General features: G+C 41.6%; 2 protein-coding genes across 2 annotated transcripts; both read right to left on the reverse strand.

The window, feature by feature from the left end:
* Positions 1-80: 80 nt before the first annotated feature.
* LOC128301933 (uncharacterized) lies at positions 81-1,743 on the reverse strand. The gene is made up of 3 exons (XM_053038612.1): positions 1,653-1,743; positions 1,456-1,585; positions 81-1,395 (listed from the first exon to the last, which is right to left on the reverse strand). Exons 1-3 carry the CDS (start codon positions 1,741-1,743, stop codon positions 81-83), a joined length of 1,536 nt encoding a protein of 511 aa, XP_052894572.1.
* An 884-nt stretch (positions 1,744-2,627) lies between these two features.
* On the reverse strand, positions 2,628-9,565 carry LOC128301934 (FMRFamide-related peptides). Its single transcript, XM_053038613.1, has 2 exons — positions 9,166-9,565; positions 2,628-4,041 (listed from the first exon to the last, which is right to left on the reverse strand). Exons 1-2 carry the CDS (start codon positions 9,179-9,181, stop codon positions 3,023-3,025), a joined length of 1,035 nt encoding a protein of 344 aa, XP_052894573.1. The 5' UTR covers positions 9,182-9,565; the 3' UTR covers positions 2,628-3,022.
* Positions 9,566-20,065: the final 10,500 nt, after the last annotated feature.

A 20,065-nucleotide genomic window follows, 5' to 3' on the forward strand; every position in this document is an offset into this window, starting at 1 on the left:
GATTAACGCTGTGGTCATTCCGTTTAATCTGGGTAATTGGATATCTCTTACCACTGGATCATGCACTCGGCCTTTGCTGCTCAGTCACACCGATCTTCGGCAGTGCGGTACACCATATCCAACATCTGTCTCGCTAACCGCAACTCGGACGGTGTGTGCAGTGACGGTGCGTAGAAGTTCGTCCAACCTCTATCACTAGCAGGTGGTATGGGAAGACCTTCCTCTTCCAGCGAGTCCTCATCTTCGTCGGGAATGGGAGTGTGTGGAGTTCTATCATCAACACGCACCGGGAACAACTCGATGTTGTTATCCGGGAAAACGCCAAGCTCGAATAGATATTCAAACAGTGAATTTGACGCTTTGGCAAGTGCATTAGTCATGTGTAAGAAACTGGCTCGGCTTTGTAGAATTTCTGGTTTTTCGTGTATGGCACTGTACCGGTAGGGACTAAACCAGTAGATAAAGTCATCTCTGGACCATAATAGAAAAGAACAGTCCAACCCAACTACCAGCAGAGCGTTACAGGAAGCGAGCAAGTAGTTAACGAGTTCCTCAAAATGTTTGCGCTGACGATGTCCTATTTGAGACGTACGGCAGGTTAATTCATAACCTCCAACCGTATATCGTGGATCGTTTTTATCGCGTATAAAGGCAGCCATCTTCTCTGACACCTTCCAATGCTCTTGAGTGCGTTTGAAACATTCGTTCAGCAGCTTATTATCCCAGGAGCGTGGCTTCTTGTGATCGTTTCCTGCCCGTTCCAAAACATTCAGACCAATTTCAAGTGATCGTTCCAGACTGGGGCGTGCCAAACAAATATTGCCGTGCAGAATGGCTTCCATCGGAGAGATTAGTTTCATACCGATGCTAGGCTTCATCTTCCACACAATCCTGGTCACGTCACCCTCCTCGACCGTGTGTAGCACGATGTTGGAAAGAAAATATTTCGACTGCTCGGTACAACCGTATGACTCTCGCACAAGATCCACCATCAACTGTGGGCAACTGAAGAACATCAGCGCCGGTTTGTCCTGCAGGTTCATCGTGTAGAAGTACCAGCCAGTTACGAGCCGACGGATGAGGAAATAGTACGAATCACACTTCAAAATAGCAGCCTTTCCACGCTTAATTCGCGTCAATGCTTGGTTTATATATAAATGTACTTTGGCTGATCGTTGCTGTTGTGTAACGAACCGTCCTTTAACAAGCGTGTTCGAGAGGTGGATGTAGTATGTTTTATCGTTCCGGTGAATCGGTAGTCTTGTCTCGAGTGGGGTGTTCGCGATCGTGGACTCGAGCTCAACAATTTCGGTAAACGTTTTTGGTACCCAATTCTGTGGTGACTTGAGAATAGTAAACAAATAAGCAGCGGCGAGATGTTTCAAGATGTCATCACTAGAGCAATGAAAAAGTAGTTAATTTGTGTTGAAATTAGTGAAACTTTCTAACCCTCACCGTTCTTGATACGGTTTCGTATAAGCCGATAAACCTCTTAAGATGCCCACTTGTTGAGTTTCACAAAGGTTGGATTGTGGAGTCCCTTTGGAGGTACGTTTCTCACTGCTGTGTAGCTCAGCTTGACTAACTGAAATTAAAGATCCATGAGTGCCAGCTGGAACAAGCTTCCGTACGAAAAGAATATCACTTCTTACAGTTCGGAGGTGGTAGTCTAACTTGAATCCGATGACTTTTCTTTTCAACGTGATTTGGTGTAGCGGCACTATCAGCGACGATTTCACTCATGATTTGGAGTTTTTTTTAGTATGATGTTGTTCGGAAAATGGCAATTACTCAGAATTTGTACGTAATCACTTAGATTTATGAACAAATAATGCAGCTCTGCTCAAAGCCTACTATTGATCTTGAATAAAACACGTGCGACCACTTTTGCTTTGTTCTGTTCAAACGGGCGTTACGCGAAATATTTCATGAAAGTTTTCAGAAGCAATATTTCAAAAGCTACAAAAGCTTTTGGATTTTTTTTAAAACGCATCTTCCATAATGATTCGTTAAAATGTGAAGTGATGTGAAGTTACAAAAAGTTATGAAAGGCTGAAAATATCAATAGAAGAAGCAAACGCATTCTTCGTTCGGATAATCCTCAATGAGCAGCTTTCCTTTCCACTCGCAAAACATCAATATACACCCAGCGAAGAAAGATTGCCAATGAAGAGTAAAATCAGTTGATTACTTTATTTTATACATGTTTCCGGTTCTCTGTCCGTCCGTCGCGTAATGGATCATTTTGCAGCGTTTTGTTCTGTTCGATTGCGTTCGATTCCGCATTATAACAATGCCCCTAATATACACCAGCACACAAACACAATGAATGTAACGACTTGCTCCGGTTTGCATCCGCCCGTATGCTATGCTACGCTCGCTTTTCTTCCTTATCCTTTTTCATGCTCTAGTGTGAGTTGTTTGTTCTGTTGTTATAATTAATTTATCTTCTGCATGTGTTGTATATATATATTGTTTAATATTTCTTTCTCTTCTGTGTTGCTGTTCTCCTTCACTTTAATGTACCATTTATATTTTACGGAGCTTTTTTATGTGGCGTGATTTTTTTCTTATTTTGATTGTGTTTTATCATTTACACAGTTTCGTAAGGAGATCCTAGAAATAACTTCTTTTTTTTGTTTTGCTAAACTGTTTTGTTTTACATTTCGGCGCTAAAACTTGAAAATCTACACGGGTTTAGCTGGCGCTGGCGAGACAGGGAAGAGTAATTGATAGTTTTGCAGTGTGAGCCTCGTGTGTCCGTTTTCCATTGTGCGCACGTATGCCACTCTGGTTCTGGTCGCTTCGTGTCTAGCTGATTGAGTCGAAAAGCAAAATGTTCCATATTGTTGATACCAGCCTTGTCGTTTGTTACCTACATTCTGTGTGTTCTGTGTGAGCGTGAATTTGAGTGAGTTTTATCAACAATACACCATTTTGCTTCCCAGACGTGTGACCTCAGATGATGTCTCTTCCGCTAGCGATGCTCCCTCGAGAAACTCCTTGTCAAAGCAGGCCCGCACTACTTCTCCACTATGTACAGCGGAAGACGCTCGTTCGCTTCGGCGGCTTCTATCGCGTCCAGCAACATTCGGTCCGGTTCCTTCTCGAACAGCTCGGCCAGATTCGACGGCAGCGCGTCCGGCAGCTGGGACGGGACGGTAGCGTTCAGCTCTTCGGCGTTTGTTCGCGTACCGGTTCCATTGCCAGCCCGTCCGAAGCGCATCAGATTGCCGGCCCGCCCGAATCGCATCAGGTTCGGTCCGGCACGGGCCGATCGTCCGAACTGGGTGCTTGCCAGCAGTGCGACCGCGGGTTCGTCGCTTGCCCGCCCAAACCGCATCAAGTTCCCGGCCCGCCCGAACCGCATATAGCCGGAACCGGTCGACCGTCGCTTCCCGAAACGCATCAGATTCTTCGGCGAGTCACGCCGTATGTAAAGTACCTGCTTCGGTTTAATCTGTTCGCCCGATTCCGACAGGCCCGTGTTTAACATTTCCTCCGAGGCGCCAAGCCCAGCGTTACGCTTTGTGGCCGCGGGTTCGTCGCCTGGTCCATTCGCTGGTTCGAGCTGCTCGGTTGATGTGGCGTACTCCTTGCTAAGTTCCTCCTCGTGAAGTAGCGCCGCATATGGATCACGTCCGAACCGTAAAAAGTTACGATCCGGCCGACCGAACCGCATCAGATTGGCGCGCGCCTGCCGCAGCATGTCCTTGTCCGAGCGTCCAAAGCGCATAAAGTTCTTGTCGAGGGCACTGCGGCGGCGCGTCTGAATGTCCGCCTTGGCACTACGTTTTATGGCCGCATTCCACGGGTACACCGGGGACCATTCGCCAGCCTCGGATGAATCCTCCAGGGTGAGCCGATGGCCACCGGTAAGCGATCCAAGCTCGCCCCCGGTCGCCAACTCGACCAGTGAGTCATATTCGGCGTGGGAAAAATAATTGCACGATTCACACACGACGATGGCCAGAAACAGGTAGAACTTCATTATGGTGCTGTTGCTGTTGCTGATCCTGCTGCTACTACTGGTATTGGTCGCTGCCGAAAGGAGAAGAGAAAATCAAGGAGAAAAAACAACGATTAAAAGAGGGGAAAAGTGGGATGGAAATAAATTACAATACCACCACTAACGGAAGCAGCAGCAGGCATCCGGGAAGATGGTGAATGGAAAAAGACGGCAAAACCACAACTTGCTTAAGTTTCATGCGCCACAAAGCAAAGGAAGCATAAAAGTGGGCGATTTGGAAAATTTCTCACTTCCGAGCATGGCGACTGTTGCCCACCCTGTTGGGGCCAAACAGCGCAGCAAAAACGGAACGGGAAGTGAGAAGATAAATTTGAATTTAATTATAGGCACCCGTGTTGGTGTTCGGTACAGGGCTTTTCTACCCCCTTTTTTTTGCAATTCCCTGCTCAAGCTACCGATTGTTTCGTATCACTTTCTTTCTTACGTACGATGCATTCCTCCTTGCGAATGATGGTAACGATAACGTCAACCCACAGGAAGCCAATTGTTGAGTGGAGATGGCGTTGTTAATGTGTCGGGCCGCGAGCTTTTGTGGCGGATTAATAACATTCCGTCTTTATTTTTCATAGCCCTTTTGTTACTTCGTATGCATGCATGCAACAATGTGGATTATGATAATAGATGTTAAAGGACTACGCTTACGTTGGTGTGAGTGTTTTGATTTCGTGCTTGCGGATTGTAAATGTTTACGAAATACTCCAGCAATGGGGGGTTTGCTTGTGTAGGAGTGCTGTTGAGTTATAGAACTAAAGGGATTTTATTTTGAACAGTCAATTACATACACTGTATTATGCCAGCAGGGTTCTATTCGATACTCTGTCAAGAAAATATGTTTGATATAAGCTGTATTTTTCTTTGTTCGTTAACGATCGTCTTTCATGTTTATAATATTTTATAAAACCTATCCGAGAATTGAAAAAATGTATCTTGTATTCAGCATGTAAAAGGCATGAACGATAAAACAATGATTTTCTTCCCTTGTTTGCGCACATGACAGGTCAACGATAAGACAATTTTCTATGACATTTAATAAATTGTGGTATATTATTTTGAAAATAATCTACGACCAAGAGATGGATTAACTAAATTAATAGAAAAGCCCTACTTCAACCAGCCGAATTTGTTTTTCTTGAATAAATTTAGGCGTTTGCTTTGCATAATCGAATATTTGATTATCATGCACGAAAGTAATCGTCGGCTAACCCTCTTTATTGCACTTTATATTTCAAAACATGCTATTTTATGACAAATGAGAGCTAATTGAACAAAGTTTTAAAGTTTTCAAGAAACACAACTATATAAACTATATACTATACTGTTTTTGAACTGCAGTTAGATTACTTAAATTTGTCGAACGATTATTTAAAACTTTTCGAAGCTCTCAATGATTGAGAAGCAATAAATCAGAACACTGTGGGTTACCCATTTCTCTTCTAATTGCTGCCACATTCATTACTTGTTCAAACTTAAATTAAAACGTCCAGTACGTGAGGAGATGGGAAAAAAGTTGTTCTCTTCTTGCAAGTTTCAAGTGCAAATATGATGTTACCGTTCGGTTGCCAATTGACAAAAAACGTGCTCATTCCTCTTCGTAGGGAGTTTTGCAACGTTTTTCAGTCTAGTTTAAAGTGCCTGGCTAATGGGCGTCATACGGTGCTTCGAATTATCCCTAACCTTGTTCATTTTCAGCTAGCAAAACATTACATCACTCAGATAATGATAAAAAATATCACTGCGTTTCAGGCTAGCAATTTGACTCTACCTGCTAGCCCTGCTTTTAAAAAAGAACAAATCAACCTGCACAAAAAGCAAACTACCAAACTCTTGATTTCTTATTGTGCGTCGAAAAACGTTGGCATCTTTAAGCGAGGCGTGCAACCGAAAACCATGCGGTTTTGCAATGGCGGTGGACGAATAAAATCGAACATCATCCAAAAATCCCAGCAGCGACGGCAGGTCGGAAAAACAACACGATATACGTTCGGTAGACCGTGTACTACAACTCCTACTAGTTTCGTTTGATCTGCACTGTTCTGTATGCAGCCAGCAGCCGGGAAGGTGTAACAAGTGGTTTTTCACCGAATTCACTCCACCTAACACCACATCGGGAAGTTAAGAAGGTATGCGAATTTTCGGTAGTTGTTTGCGTTTTGAAGACCAAACCAAATGTGTTTTTGCTAGTCTGCCAGCCTGATTGTGAAGGTTGCCTTGAGCTTGTTTTTCGTGACGCTATTTTCAGTGCCCGCAGCAGTTTTGTGTCAAAAATAAGCAAAATCAATACGTATTAGCTCAGATAGAGGTTTTGAAGAAGGTGTGCAACGAGAAATTCTAAGGCAAAAACATTGTTCGAATTGATTTTGTTTACAGGATACTTTTAACGAGGCGTTACAGACATTTTATTGGCCTAAGTTGATGTTTTGCTTTAATTCGAAACAACAAAAAAATAAAACAAAAATCCTCATTGGTTCGTTTATTTGGTAATGAGTAAAATTTTATCATAAACTATACTATTTACAGTTCCTATCTTGTGCTTCCGAATTGCACATTTTCAACTGACATCGAACAAACAGGAAACGATTTTTTCGTGCTTAGGAAAAGTTTTATTTTGCACGCACCAAGGTTAGATGTTGGGAAAGTTTGTGACATTGAAGTGTGTACTAGTTTTTGTTTCCACACCAATCCATTTGTTCTATTTTGTTTCACTTGTGCAATTCATTTGCCCGTCGTAAATTGACATGTTGTTGAACTTTGATTGCCCAGACAGTGGAAAGCAAACTTTTTTTAGACTAAAGTGCAGAGTAAATATTTTGTGTTCAATGTTCGATGTTTAATTAAAACAGGTGTACTGAGAAAACAATAACAATTCGTTGAGAAATAGCATTGTGCTCTGAGAAAGATAAACGCCTAAAGTTATGCAATTTGTTATCATAATCGTTAGTTATCAGATGATATTTTTATATGCTTAATAACAAACTTCTAACTTGCTCTTTTCATCAGTAAGGCTTGTAATTATTACGATTTATTTTTCATGTGGGTTCTCTGTTCATCATAAATTTCACTATTAGCAATACGGCCTGGCCGTTCCAGAGTAAATAAAAAAAAAATTCACTATCATCAAAATACCACTCGTCGATACGGCCAGGCCGTTCTAACGAAACAAAAAAAAAATACCACTCCATTCACATGACGAGGCATACAGTTTATTATGAATACATTCATTATCTAATTGGAAATCCTTTGACTCAATGTAACAGATGGGTATTTGCTTCCCACAAAAGTATAGTTTTTAGCAAAGTAGTTGGTGCTCCGTTGCCACATGCTCTTGATAAATTCATCAACAAATTGGAAAAGATCTATTTATTCCACCATAATACCGCCCATGGTTCGTTCGTTTCCACGCATTTAATTACGAAATAACAAGTATTTATTGTGGTGAACGTGAAACAGACTAGCCAGAAAAAGGGCAAGTCCTACGTCTTACACAAAAAAAAAACTTTCCCTTAACTGATTTCTTATCAGCAATCAAAACGATGCAAAGGGAAAACTGAGTGCTAGTTCTCGTAAATTGACCACGCAATTATGAATGAGCGAGAGTTTCCCCTCGCGTAAAACGGCCTGCGAAGAAATCATCTCGCAGCTAGTCCGGTCACGATTACGAATCACAGTGCTAATCTGCTAAAACATGTATCGTGCTCCCGCGGGCGTTCTTCCTTGCTCTCCCCAGGAAATGCTTCCCATCGCACTGAAAGTTTCATCCGGCACAATGAGTTTGCGTGCGTCAGTCGGAAATTGGAAGATTTTTAACGGCTTTTATAACAAGGAAGGAAAGCAAAACATACACCGTTTCAAACCCGTCGGCCCTTAACCTAAACCCCGAAACTCGCGTGCATAAATCCACACAGACAACCATGGCCGACCATGGTGACGCCACGTTGTCCGGTTGTCTACTAGCGCGTGCTGGCGAGATAGAACTGCATTCTGCCAGAGAAAAAAAAAACGAGGAAGCTGTGCGTGTGGCCGGGGTAGCATTTCCGCTTGAACCACTGCCAACGGACTTGCAATCAATAAATCATTCACAACCGTGCCAAACGTAGGTGTCTCCCGCGGGGTAAGGGATGAACCAGAAAGATATTGGACCGGAACTGAACAACACGATACCGGTGCACTGATTTTCGGAACATTTTACTTCCTCGTTCAACCGGGGCGGTGTGTCGCATTCTGGCCACGCATTCGCCGTTGGAGGTCATGCTTCAGACAGTGTATAAGGGCAAGACGGGCATCTTTAAGGAGATATGCTGGAACGCGTAAGATGTAAGCGTCTTATTCATGAGATCCATTACAGGAAGCAACTCCTACTTAATATATAGCGGGGGGGATATAGAAACGACCACAGCTGATGTGTTTCACTTTAGTTTAATTTTTAGAAGGCTCCTATTCCTCGTAAGTTTTTTTACAACCAATGTTTTTAATTAAAAAAAATGTTAAAATTCATTTTATTTTTCTATTATTTTATTATACTACCAATTATTTTGATTAAACTTTTGGAAATTCATAAGGCAAAAGTTACCAGCGACTACCAGCATGGATTGATGGAATAAGCACGCCTAAATGTATGCAATTTTCCCATTTCAAAGACATAAAACCACTTGCTGACAAAATATTCAAACAACTTAAAACACTATCGTTTGAATTTTTAAGTAAAAATTTAATTCTTGAAAAAATGAATTGCACTTTTATTATCACAATAGACCATCAAAAATGAACCTTCGTATAGAGTGTTCTTAAAAGGAATTGTCCCATTTACCCTGTGTAAACGGAAATCACTTCCTACCAGAAAGCAAACTAGGCTAAACTCGGTATAAATTTGGGTGGCAGCCAATATTTTGATAGTCTTACGTGCACTACACATTTCCGTCCCCAGGCAAAAACCGTTGACCAGACATCCACCCAAGATTGTAAAAATGCTGTCAACGGTCAATTAAGAAGCGGGGAATATTTGCACAGTCCGTGGACTTTGCTGCTCGAACGGGAGGAACCAGTAATTTGGGCAAGCAGTAAATTGGCAGGAAGGATGGGAACGAGCGTCATATTATTTATCTATTTATTGTCCTCGAGGCATATTGTTGTATCTTTACCAGCGCATGGAAACATTTCGCACGATCCTCCGATTTCGTCCTGGGTACGCGAAAATGGAAACTCCGTCACAGTGATTCGCCGGCAAGGTGTACATTGGAGGGGGAAAGGAGTGGATAAAGGAAGCGAAGGCAGGGAATATCTCCTTTGAATCTTGAATCCGGGAAGATATTCCACGCACCAGGACACCGTTCACTGTTTGATTTTTATCTGCCCGAACACGCCGCAACACCTCAACGAGGTGCGGAAGCGATTGGTTTCATCTTGGGTTAATTTGTGTAACACATAAACTGCACACTTGCACTTTGCCTCTATTCGCAAGATCTATCAAACACTTGCACGGAATCACCAGAATCGACCACAACAGCTCACTTCTGCACTGTCTTTGATCAGATGCCACAACTTCTGCTACTGTACTCGCAAACGGCTCGCACCAAAGGCGCGTTCGCCTGCGATGGAGACGCCAAGTCTACTGATTGCAACCTCGAGCGAACCACGTGCAAGCGCGCAACGGTTTGGACGGTTTCGCTTCTCCAATCATCCGCGCATCAATCTCAACCACTGTTATTCCTGCGTTTACCGACTTTTCCTCGTTTGCGATGCTGTGCGACACTGGAAGCGACACGGTCGCCATCGTGGCTTTTTAACTCCGCATCAACCACGCTTGGTACGTCGGGTGATGGTCGGGTCGTGCCGTAAAAAATCGTTTCGGGTCGGTTGCGTATGCGTTAGCATCCGATGCGGCTAGATACACACGCACAGCGAAACGGCACGAAGCCTGCTGTTGGTACAAGTGGTCCTGGTCGGTAAGTCGGTTGGGAGAATGGTTTATTTTTTTTTTGGTATGCTTCCTTGTTATTTGGCTGCTTGTTGGTTGGTAGTATCCTTGAGCATAGGTCTGTGGGTATCCTTTTCTATCACATCGCATGTGGGGCATGCGATAGAAACTCTGGCTGTACTTTTAACTCCCCGAGTTGGAGCCCTCTACCGATCTCCCGAATGGGTGATCCCGAATGGGTGACGATCGTGACGCATTCTGCGGGTCTAACAAAAGTTTAGAGAGAGAGAGCCCGAATTTATGACGTCGTACAATTGTAATGGAGGATGGTATTACGTTTGAAGATATGTAGGGCTAGCACTTACGACGTGTAAATGAGATTATTATAGACTTTTCCAATTTATATCACTTACCCACTTTTTCTTAAGATGCCTAAATGTACAATAACATCACTCACAAACTTTGCTATGCTATGACTTTACCCTACTATTACTTATCCTGAAACGTATATCGCTACAGTGGTACATAATGACCCCGTTTACCAGCTGGCAATGCAATGGTAGCGAAGAGTATCCGGTTTCAGCATTGCAATACACCCACCCGTGCGAGTACTTGCATACATTCCGGCGCCAATGCCGGGAGACAATGCCGAAATGGTCCAAACTGTCCACTTTTAGCGGTCGTGGGAGTTTGCGTTCTTTTTAATATCTGTTCCAAAAACAGGAAAAGCACAGAAAAGCACATAAAAATGAACTTAACGTCCACCGAGTGCTACTGCCCGCGTACGAAATGGGCAAGTCGGAATGGAAACTCTCATCCGTCCACACATCCGTTTAGGGCCATGTGCGTTGTGGCCCTGTTTGCTGGACGCTTTTAATGCAATTCTCAATAAAAATGGGATTTGACTCCTCGGGAAAAAACAGGGTACATGGAATCGGATTGTGGTACACAGTTGCAGTTCGTTGCGATAGAACCGATTAGAATCGATTGATTTCAAAAGTGTAATAAGCGTCAAGGCTCATAAGGCGCAGTGGCCAAAACGCACGAGCTGGGATGAGGATGATGATGGCATTTTAAAGAATGTCTTGCCTTTTTTGCGTAGGAAGTTAGGAGGGGACAATGATTTATGGCACATTCATTGTGAGTTATTGAAAATCTTTGGATATTGGGAAGAGATATTTGAATCAAATCACTTGACAGTTGAATCACTGATATTTCTATCATTTTGAAAGTTGAATCTAGTAGGATAACAAATAGAAAAAATATTAATTACAATTTTATAAATAGATTATTTGTATCTCTCAATAAACGCATGAAGTACCAAAGTAATACACAACTTGTAAATTATATTAAAATTTGGGAAACAAATCAATAACTTGTCCTAAAATAATCGAAACAAAAAGGTCATAAATACATCATACTGTGCCTGTTTTTTATAGATTGAATAATGTGACTGCGTCAAAGATGTTTCCATTCTTGTTGAATGACACAGAATTGGCACAAACCGTTGACAAAAGGGAGTTTCCATTTTTGGAGACTTTTTACTTGTCTCAGTCGACAGCCAGACGGATGAATAAGTCTGTCGGTGCCATGAGAACGTTCGCCCCGTATCAACGCCCCGTGTCTGGAAGAACGCGTACTGTTGACGTCTTCCCCCAAAGTGAGTCATTCAGTGAGATGAGTTTTATTTTCATTTATCATTGGCATTTTTGTGCAGGCAGGAAGTAGCGGAATCGTCGCCGCTAAGGCTTAGAACAAAAGCCTTGGCGGCATAATATACTTTCACTAAGCGGAGAAATGGGGATTGCATTGTGGAAGCATAAACAGAAGGCACAAAAGTTCAACGTGCCGGAGGGTAGATAAATAAAAGTGTGTAAGAAAATAAGGACAGGGCCACAATGGTACAGTGAAATAATAATGATCGATAAAGCTTAAAAATGCAAACGAATTAAAATAAGGAAGGAAAAAAATAATTAAAATACTATACATCATCATGCTCAGTGAATTTCGTAGCATTAAATGAAAAATAGAATGAGCATTTTTGAGCTACACTCGAGGAAGATTGAAAGGAATGGGTAAGAATTCATAAAAAAACATACTCAAACTGAACCAAAAAGCGAACTCAAAGAATGTCTACAAAACACGAGAGAAAAATTAGGAAAAATCGGCCCACAAAACTATTAAAACAAAAATCAATTATCGAAGGCCACCCCCAAACTTTGCCACCAGAAGTTGATGGCCCAAACTCATGTAAAAGAGAGGAAAAAACCAAATCTGTTTTAATCTGTTACAAGCTTGTCCATGGGCATATCGGTAAACCGCCTGTGTTTTCAAAACAGTTGGGACGAGTTACATGATAGGGTTTTGTGGGTTAGGTTAGTCCAATGCCGTTTATTACTTGCGGGAATAGGGCGTACAGTTAGCATATAGTTAAAGGACATTTTTCGACCCTACAAGACACCCCTCCGTAGAACGCTTGGGGATGGGTCAGCGAAAGGGAAAGGCTTTTGTTTTGTTGTATACTTTTTCAACCCGTGTTCTATCGTCACTGCTAGTTGCCAATTAAGCATAATCCCAACAGTTTATGAACGGAAGTTGCGAAAGGCTTTTCAGCACTGGCGCGTCCACTGGGGGAGGATTGTTGTGTGTGGAGGGAAATATAACTCAACACCCACTGTTTTTATGCGGTATGATCATGGTCGAAGGTATGACGATAGCAAAAAGGTAGAAGGAAAGCATCATATTTACAGTATTATTAACGATCTGACACTCTGTGTTTAACAATTTGTATGGCACACATTCAATTCGTTTTTGCGGTAATTGCAATCAATAGATTGCTTCACTGATAGAGTTGTGATATATTTTTTCTACATGTTTTACCCTTTTGCTTATTCATCCTACATGAATCAAACTATTGCTAATGATACTTTTCTTCTATTACTACAGGATGAAACTATTTTTCGATGTGTTTTTGTTGTGTTGTCAAGCCACTATTATTTTAACGATGCTTTTTGTTCCTCTTAATGGCGGACATGTGGTGACACATTCTAATAACAATGAAGCGAGACGAATAATTCCCCAAATTGAGCCTAGCACACACAACGGTCAGCTTCACCTGGCCAACTTCATCCCAAAACCCACCACGGATAAAGTCAGGTGTCGGAGATAACGAATGAAGGTGAATTTGTTTGCTCTCACGCTGGCTAGCACGTTCATGGATGCTGCTGTTGGGGTTCTATATGTGGGTTTTCTTTTTTTTCTCCCCTCGTTTACACTAGGGTTTAGGCACACCGATTCATCATCGGTGAAAATCTTGTGTATCATTTTGGCTTAATTAAAATGTTTTTCCGCTGTAGTAGCCATGGATAGACTTTGTTGCTAGATGCCTTTGGAAACAGTGAAGGTTTAAAGTGTATGGCAGACAGTTTTTATCACGTTGTCATTTTTATTCACGGTTTCACATTTTTTAGAAAAGAAGACATCATTAAAATTCATGAAAATTAACAAAAAGGGTTTCTGGAATGATTGCAATAACGGAAAAAATTGATACGCCTAAAAGTATGCAATTGTGCGACGCTTCATTTTGCCCAACATTTGCTAAGCGCCCTAAGGTATGCAATCAAGACGGTTTTAGTATTTATTACCCTAGTATATGTTTATTAGTCAAATACTCTTTCTGAAATTGGTTTGTAATTACGTTATTACTCCGCTCTTTAATGATTAGTTTACCGTTCTGGTATTAAATGGTTTTACCTCACTGTAAAATGTACATGTTTCAGGCACAGCTTTTGATACCTGCTGCGGTACCGAACACATTGCCACCCTTGGACAGTGCCTAAGCCAGGCGACACGGTTCATTAGTTAAATTCACCACGGACTCACCGATATGGATTGTCTCACCCTCCAAAACCCATCAACGTCGCCGGTTCGGGAAGGATAATTTTCCAAAATTAATGTCTCCGAAAAGTGAGCCCAGCTATCGTTAGTGCACACTCGCTGGATATTTCACGACCTTTGTCGCCTAATTGGTACCGTGGGTGTTTGAGTTCGGCTTTGGAAAAGTTCCTCTTCGCACACTGCCACTCCGTTGTGCGATGCAACAGGTCGCATGAGGTGCTGTGTTTTCCCGATGGACTGACGACCTTCACCATCTAGTGCGAGTTTCCAACCGTTACGCAAACATTATCCCGAGCGTGGAAAACATCTCGTTGCAATGTGTGGCTTTTGTCTGGCCATTTTCACAAGTAATCGAGTTTAGAATAATATTAACAACGACCGGCACTACCTGTAGGATCCCTACCAACGGATTCGGTTCGGCCGGCAGGTATTGTGAGAATATCTATGGTTTATACAATGTTGGGAAATTTGTTCCCAGGTTACGTTTCGTGGATTTTTGCTTTCTGGAGCGTTTCACTGCTCTCTATTAGAAAGCTACTTCTGGTTTCGGGTTTACCTTTGTGTAAAGTTAGTCTCCGATATGTGAAATGGAAAAAAAGCTTTATTTTCACATAATCTACCATGTACGAAATCGAAAAGGTCCTGCAGGTGGAAGCTTCCACAAAGATATAATGGGTGTTCATTAGCAAATGAACAAATGTACACACACACATTTGTTATAATGTCCGCTTTTATGGAGTTATGCTGTGGTAAGTCAATTTTTGATTTATGATATTAATCGAACACGAAAAAAGACAACTTTTAAATAATGAGAGCCACCGTTTTTATACATAGACATATTTTTGGTGATTTTTTAAATGGCCGAATCTAAGAACATAATTATCAAATTGACATACATAATTTTAATATTACAAATCCAATATGAGCATTAATCTGTTATAATGATTTGAATTATTATCAACAATAAGTGACTGTAATATGTGAATCTAAATGAAGAAATTTGATAAATATCTTTCCTTACACATATTTTCTTGTATTGTATGATTCATCGGAACAAGGTAGGCCCCATTGCTGCATCATTCGCACGTACTATCTAATGACACTAATTGCATTCCTTGATCCATTTTGACGCACACATCTGGCGGATCTTTTCTTGTGTACATCCCTTTCAAAAAAGCACAAAGCCAACTGCCATTCACGCACGAACATTACTTTCAATCATCAAATTGCGGTTGGAGTTTTCTGCACACGGCGACAATGACAACCATAAGTGTTGGCCCGGATAAGTAGGTAGTTTCTTATCATTTCCAACAAGTAGCGTCACCGTTCGTCAGCGCAAGATGTGGTGGCCTACGATGCGTTACTAAAACTTTCCACCTTTTCCACTGTTACTTTTGCTGGAACAAGTGCAGCCCATGATCGATGATACTGTTACGATACGACATTAGCAATTTGCCATTAATGAAGCGCGCAACATGCGTGTGAACGAGAATGTGTGAGCTCTTGGCATAAGTATCACTGCGTGGGGACAGGGTAATGTTTTTCAGGGTGTTAGCAAGCAATGTTCCTATGTAAGTGGGATTTATTTTATTTGGGCAATGTTCAGCCACTTGTATTAGAGTGATCCCATGGCGAAATCTATTCTGATGTGATTTTTTGTTTATTATCAAGGCTCTTCTTTACCTATTTACATTTAAAACAATAATAAAAACGTTCTTTCGTGTGATTGAACATAAATAATCATAATCTAACTTTAGGAGTTTCCCGGTAGGTGGCGTTGGTTGCTAAATAGTTACATGGACAGTAACAGTTTTTATCATTTTTCAAATAACTTCTTAAGGGATAGAATAATTTGTTATGAGGTAAAATACATTCCACAATATTTTTTAAAAGCAATACCAGTTGCTAACATGTAAAATACAATTACGCAGCATATTACATTCCCTTTTAGTATTCAAAAATTACAAGAAGCTCCAACAGGAAAATATTGTGGTAAGAGGAAAACTCTCCTACCGCTACTCAGACTAAGAAAGAAATATTATGTTCTCTTCATTGTGTTACTAGGCAATGGTGGAAACCCATTCCAGTGCTCTATTTGGACTCTTTCCACCAGATTTTTCGTGCCCCGTTTCGAACTATCCTTGCACCGTGACGCAATAGATATGTCGAAGAATGTATTTAAGAAGGGGATTTACTTCACCGGTGTACCAGCAGATGCGATGCCAAAGCGGCGTGGCGGTCTCTGCGACCTTTTATTACACTAAGAAGCCGCCATTGCCTGCGGATAAACTATGGCTTGGAAAACTGGTTCGGTTAATTTTCATGCTGTTGTCCGTTTCATTGTGCCGGGAGTTGTGTGCATGCTACCCCGCACTGCTCTCGAGCATGCGATGTTTGCGCCACAAAAGCCAAAGTAAAAGACGTACAAGGATTCGTTTGATGGATTTTTGTTGCGCTTCCTGTTCCATCTCGACGGAGAAAGTGTAACCAGACACTACATGCAGAGTTTAAGAAGAATAAAAAAAGGTTTTCGGTTAAGCTAAACGATAGCTTTGAGCAAATATTTTGTCCATCGACAATAGTGTTATTTAAGTTTGGTTTGTTTAGAGTAGCTGTGTCTCCGCGATCACAAATGTTATCGAATTTCAAACAAAGCGATTATATTCAAAACAAGTTTGAGCATTTATTTAGTGAAGGAATTGAAAGTGACGAACGATGTAATGATGCCCATTATTTAATATGGACCCAAAATGACAATAGATGACCATTATTCGTTTTTAACTTACAAAAGGTGTGTAAAATGTGTTAAAATTTCATCAACTGCCCACCTTGCTTTAGCTGACAACTTCGATTACTCACTGCCTGCAAGCTTAAATTTGGTCTAGCAAGAGCGTGGCACACGCTCAGTGCCAAAATAAATTTGATCATCCTCTAACAAGCTTAGCGAAAAAGTACTATCAACACCTAGGATGATGGCCACCACCTTGTTGATGACGTACCGGATGGTAAAATATAAAGTTGGCTAACGCGAGGATATTACCTTCAGAAGCACCGAAATCAAACCTACTGAAGGTACAACGAGTAGCCGATTTTTTGCAGCTATTTTCTCGGCTGATATTAGCTTTACCATAGCACTATCGACGAAAGGACGCCACCACCATCATCATCATCAACATCATCTTTACGTTGTGGGTGATGTTGCTTTTTTTTACACACTGTCTTTCACGCCACGTGCGATGCAAACTTAGGCAAACTAAATTATTAACATGGAAGATTGTGACGTGAGCAAGTCTTTTTAAAAGAGTCGAAAAAGTAAAACTGTCGCAAACAGTTATGGCCTGGGCCGAGTCTAAGTACAGCTTTGGAATGGGAATTATCCATGAGCGGATCAAGCGCCATTCCACCAACCAGGAACTTGGTACAGGGAAAACAGATTAAAAAGAAGCAACAGGAACAATTGCGCAAGAAAACTCATCTCCGAAACGATTTTACCTGTTGCCTTGTACAGTCGATGAGGGGAACGTTCTACCTTCCGTACGGACGGCACAGTGCCTCGCGAACATGTGAGTAATATGCAGCTTTTGTTGCTTCATGTTTTTTCTGCTGCAACTTGCTTCCCATTTACCGTCGTGCGCGTGCCAGTGAAGGAATGAAACTTTATCGTGCTCGCAAGTTGGCCGTTTCAGTATTTTGGTGTAGCAACATCGAACTCACCAACTCTTGACAGCTTTTCCAGCAGAATTTTTTGCGCGTATGTACGTTTGTTGTTTGCGTACTTCCTTGTGCTGGAACGGTTGTTGGGAAATAGGGAAATGTCAAACGGCTCGAACACAGACAGTCACGATTGCTACTGATTATTATCGAAAAAGCTTGCTTTAGTTGAAGGTGAAGGCCAATTTTTCTATTGCCGGATTTTCCCACTGCTATTCGATTGCCGGAAAATGTGCATACGTTGAATGAGCTTATAGAAACGTTCTAAAGTATCTATGAACTAACCTATCCAAAATCCCTTTGTTAGCCATTGGTTACTAATAGGCGTTTTCATAAATATATTGCATAGCTTCAGGCGTACTTTCCGTAACACAATTCATTTGGAAGTTGTATCAATTATGCAATTGATTTTCTTGAGGATAAATTGATGATGAATTTTCTGCTTTAACTTGTTTCGTAATTTATAATCTTGAATAATTATAATCCGATGAATAATTTATAATTTTAGAATTACGTCCTGGTATCTGTTTTGTAATACATTTTGCATACCTTCAGGCGCATTGGAAATTCTGACAATTTATCAAGACGGTCTGCAGGTTAATGTGACATTTTTCTTCTATTGAATTCTATTGATTCAATTCCTTATGCGGCACAACCAGCAAACCCTATATTATATCGCACTATTATTCGATAAATGTTAAAGATAGTGACCACTACAAACCTTAATCGCGAGCAAAAGCTATTACTTCATGTTTGCGAACAGATTTTCAAACATGTTCTACGTGAAATAACAGATATTCCAAGTGTTTATTTGATTGCATGATTTCTTTTGGAAGTTCTGATCATTCGTTAGATGATTATGTCCATTTTTCTTGTACAGTGGACACTCTTAAAGTGCAAAATTTAAGAATTGAATATCCAAATTCTAGCCATGATTTCACAATTCGACCCTAGAAAAACTCATATCGTTTAGCATTAAAAAACTTTAATTAAGCAGTATCATCTGAAGCCACATTGAAGGTTAACCGAGGCTGTTATGCTCTACTCCTACCTTGAAATTTTCTTGCTGTGCAGAGCGGTAACATACATTACCGATTATCAAAGCTTAAGTAAGTGAGCTTGACCTAACCCCTCGGGGTTTCTGCGGCATATGCGTAAGCACGCGGCGTAGCAACAGTGGAAAAACCACAATGACCAAACGGCCTCGTCCTCAGTAATTCAATGACTACCGAAAGCTGCAGATGCTAGTGTTAACTAGCTGCGGCTAGTATAAATCTATTAGACCTTCGACGGACAGTTTTTTCGTAATAAAACTTTGTTTATTACACTTTAATTCCACCCAAAAACCGTACTCTTCGCGTATGTATACGGATCACGAATGAATTCAATGCACCAAAATTTGCTACTTACTTCCAATTCCGCCCATATCAAGTACCACTTAACGATGACCAAACTTTCGCACACGTCTCTCTAATTGGTTCATAAAAATGGTGTAAATAAAATCGTGTGTTGTTCTTTTTCGTTTGTCCGGCCATCTGTTATGGTGTAACCTTCCAGCAAACCAAATCGCTCAGTCTATTCCTGTTCATGGGTATTTATTTCACTGCTCACTCGCATCTATCCGGAGCCATCCGGCATTTGCGTGTTTGCTATATGTGCCGTTGATATGGTCATAAAAAAAGAAAGTTTTCATCCAACGCACTTGTTCGGTTGGTTCGGATGAACATCCATAAAGCTCGTAACTCGGTGTACAAAACTTTTCACTTTTGCCCGTTGGTGTACGGGTGCGCGGTACTGTCACGGAGGTGGAAAACTTGGCGACCAAGTAACTTTGGTGTTCTAGTGCAACCTTGGACATGCACAAGGACACCTTCCAATTACATGTTGGCATCGGATAGGGATGTTTCTACATCTTCTCCTGTATCTTCCCGCTTTGGCCGTTTTCTTTTTTTTTTGTGTCTTCTGTTTGCTTCCAATGCACCAGATTGTTCCTGCTCCATTGTTATAAAGTCAATCTTTTCCTGATACTTGCCTTGCCAACCGTTCCGCCTTCGGGCGGGCCTCGTGTGTGGGCTTTTGGCTCACTTTGTCCAATGGCTTGCTCCACCAGTAGCTCATTTGCTACCCATTCCAGCCGAACTCCTACTGCCCGGAGTGTATGTGCAGATGAGATTTATAATTTTATTGCAAAGTTTCAAGTACATCGGTAGTGAACCGAAACAGAGGCGTTCTGTACTCCCCAGTGCGATGGCGTCCGGAGGTCATCGACGAACATGCCACGAACTGCGTTTCGAGTGCAGTTTGTCTCGCTACGTCCGAAAAATGGGACGCTGAAGATTTAACATTCCTCGGGAGAGGAAGATTGTGACGTTGGCCGGTAAAGTTCAGCTACACGCGCAACACAGGTATTGGTTTGTAAAAGTAGGTGTGCAAGCATAAGTTTCACGCGTCTCCATTCGACCTAACACTCCCGCTATCACTTTCGATGCACTTCGACTTTGTGCCAATTTTTCGCA

This window comes from Anopheles moucheti, chromosome 3 (assembly GCF_943734755.1).
Source record: "Anopheles moucheti chromosome 3, idAnoMoucSN_F20_07, whole genome shotgun sequence".
NCBI lineage: Eukaryota > Metazoa > Arthropoda > Insecta > Diptera > Culicidae > Anopheles > Anopheles moucheti.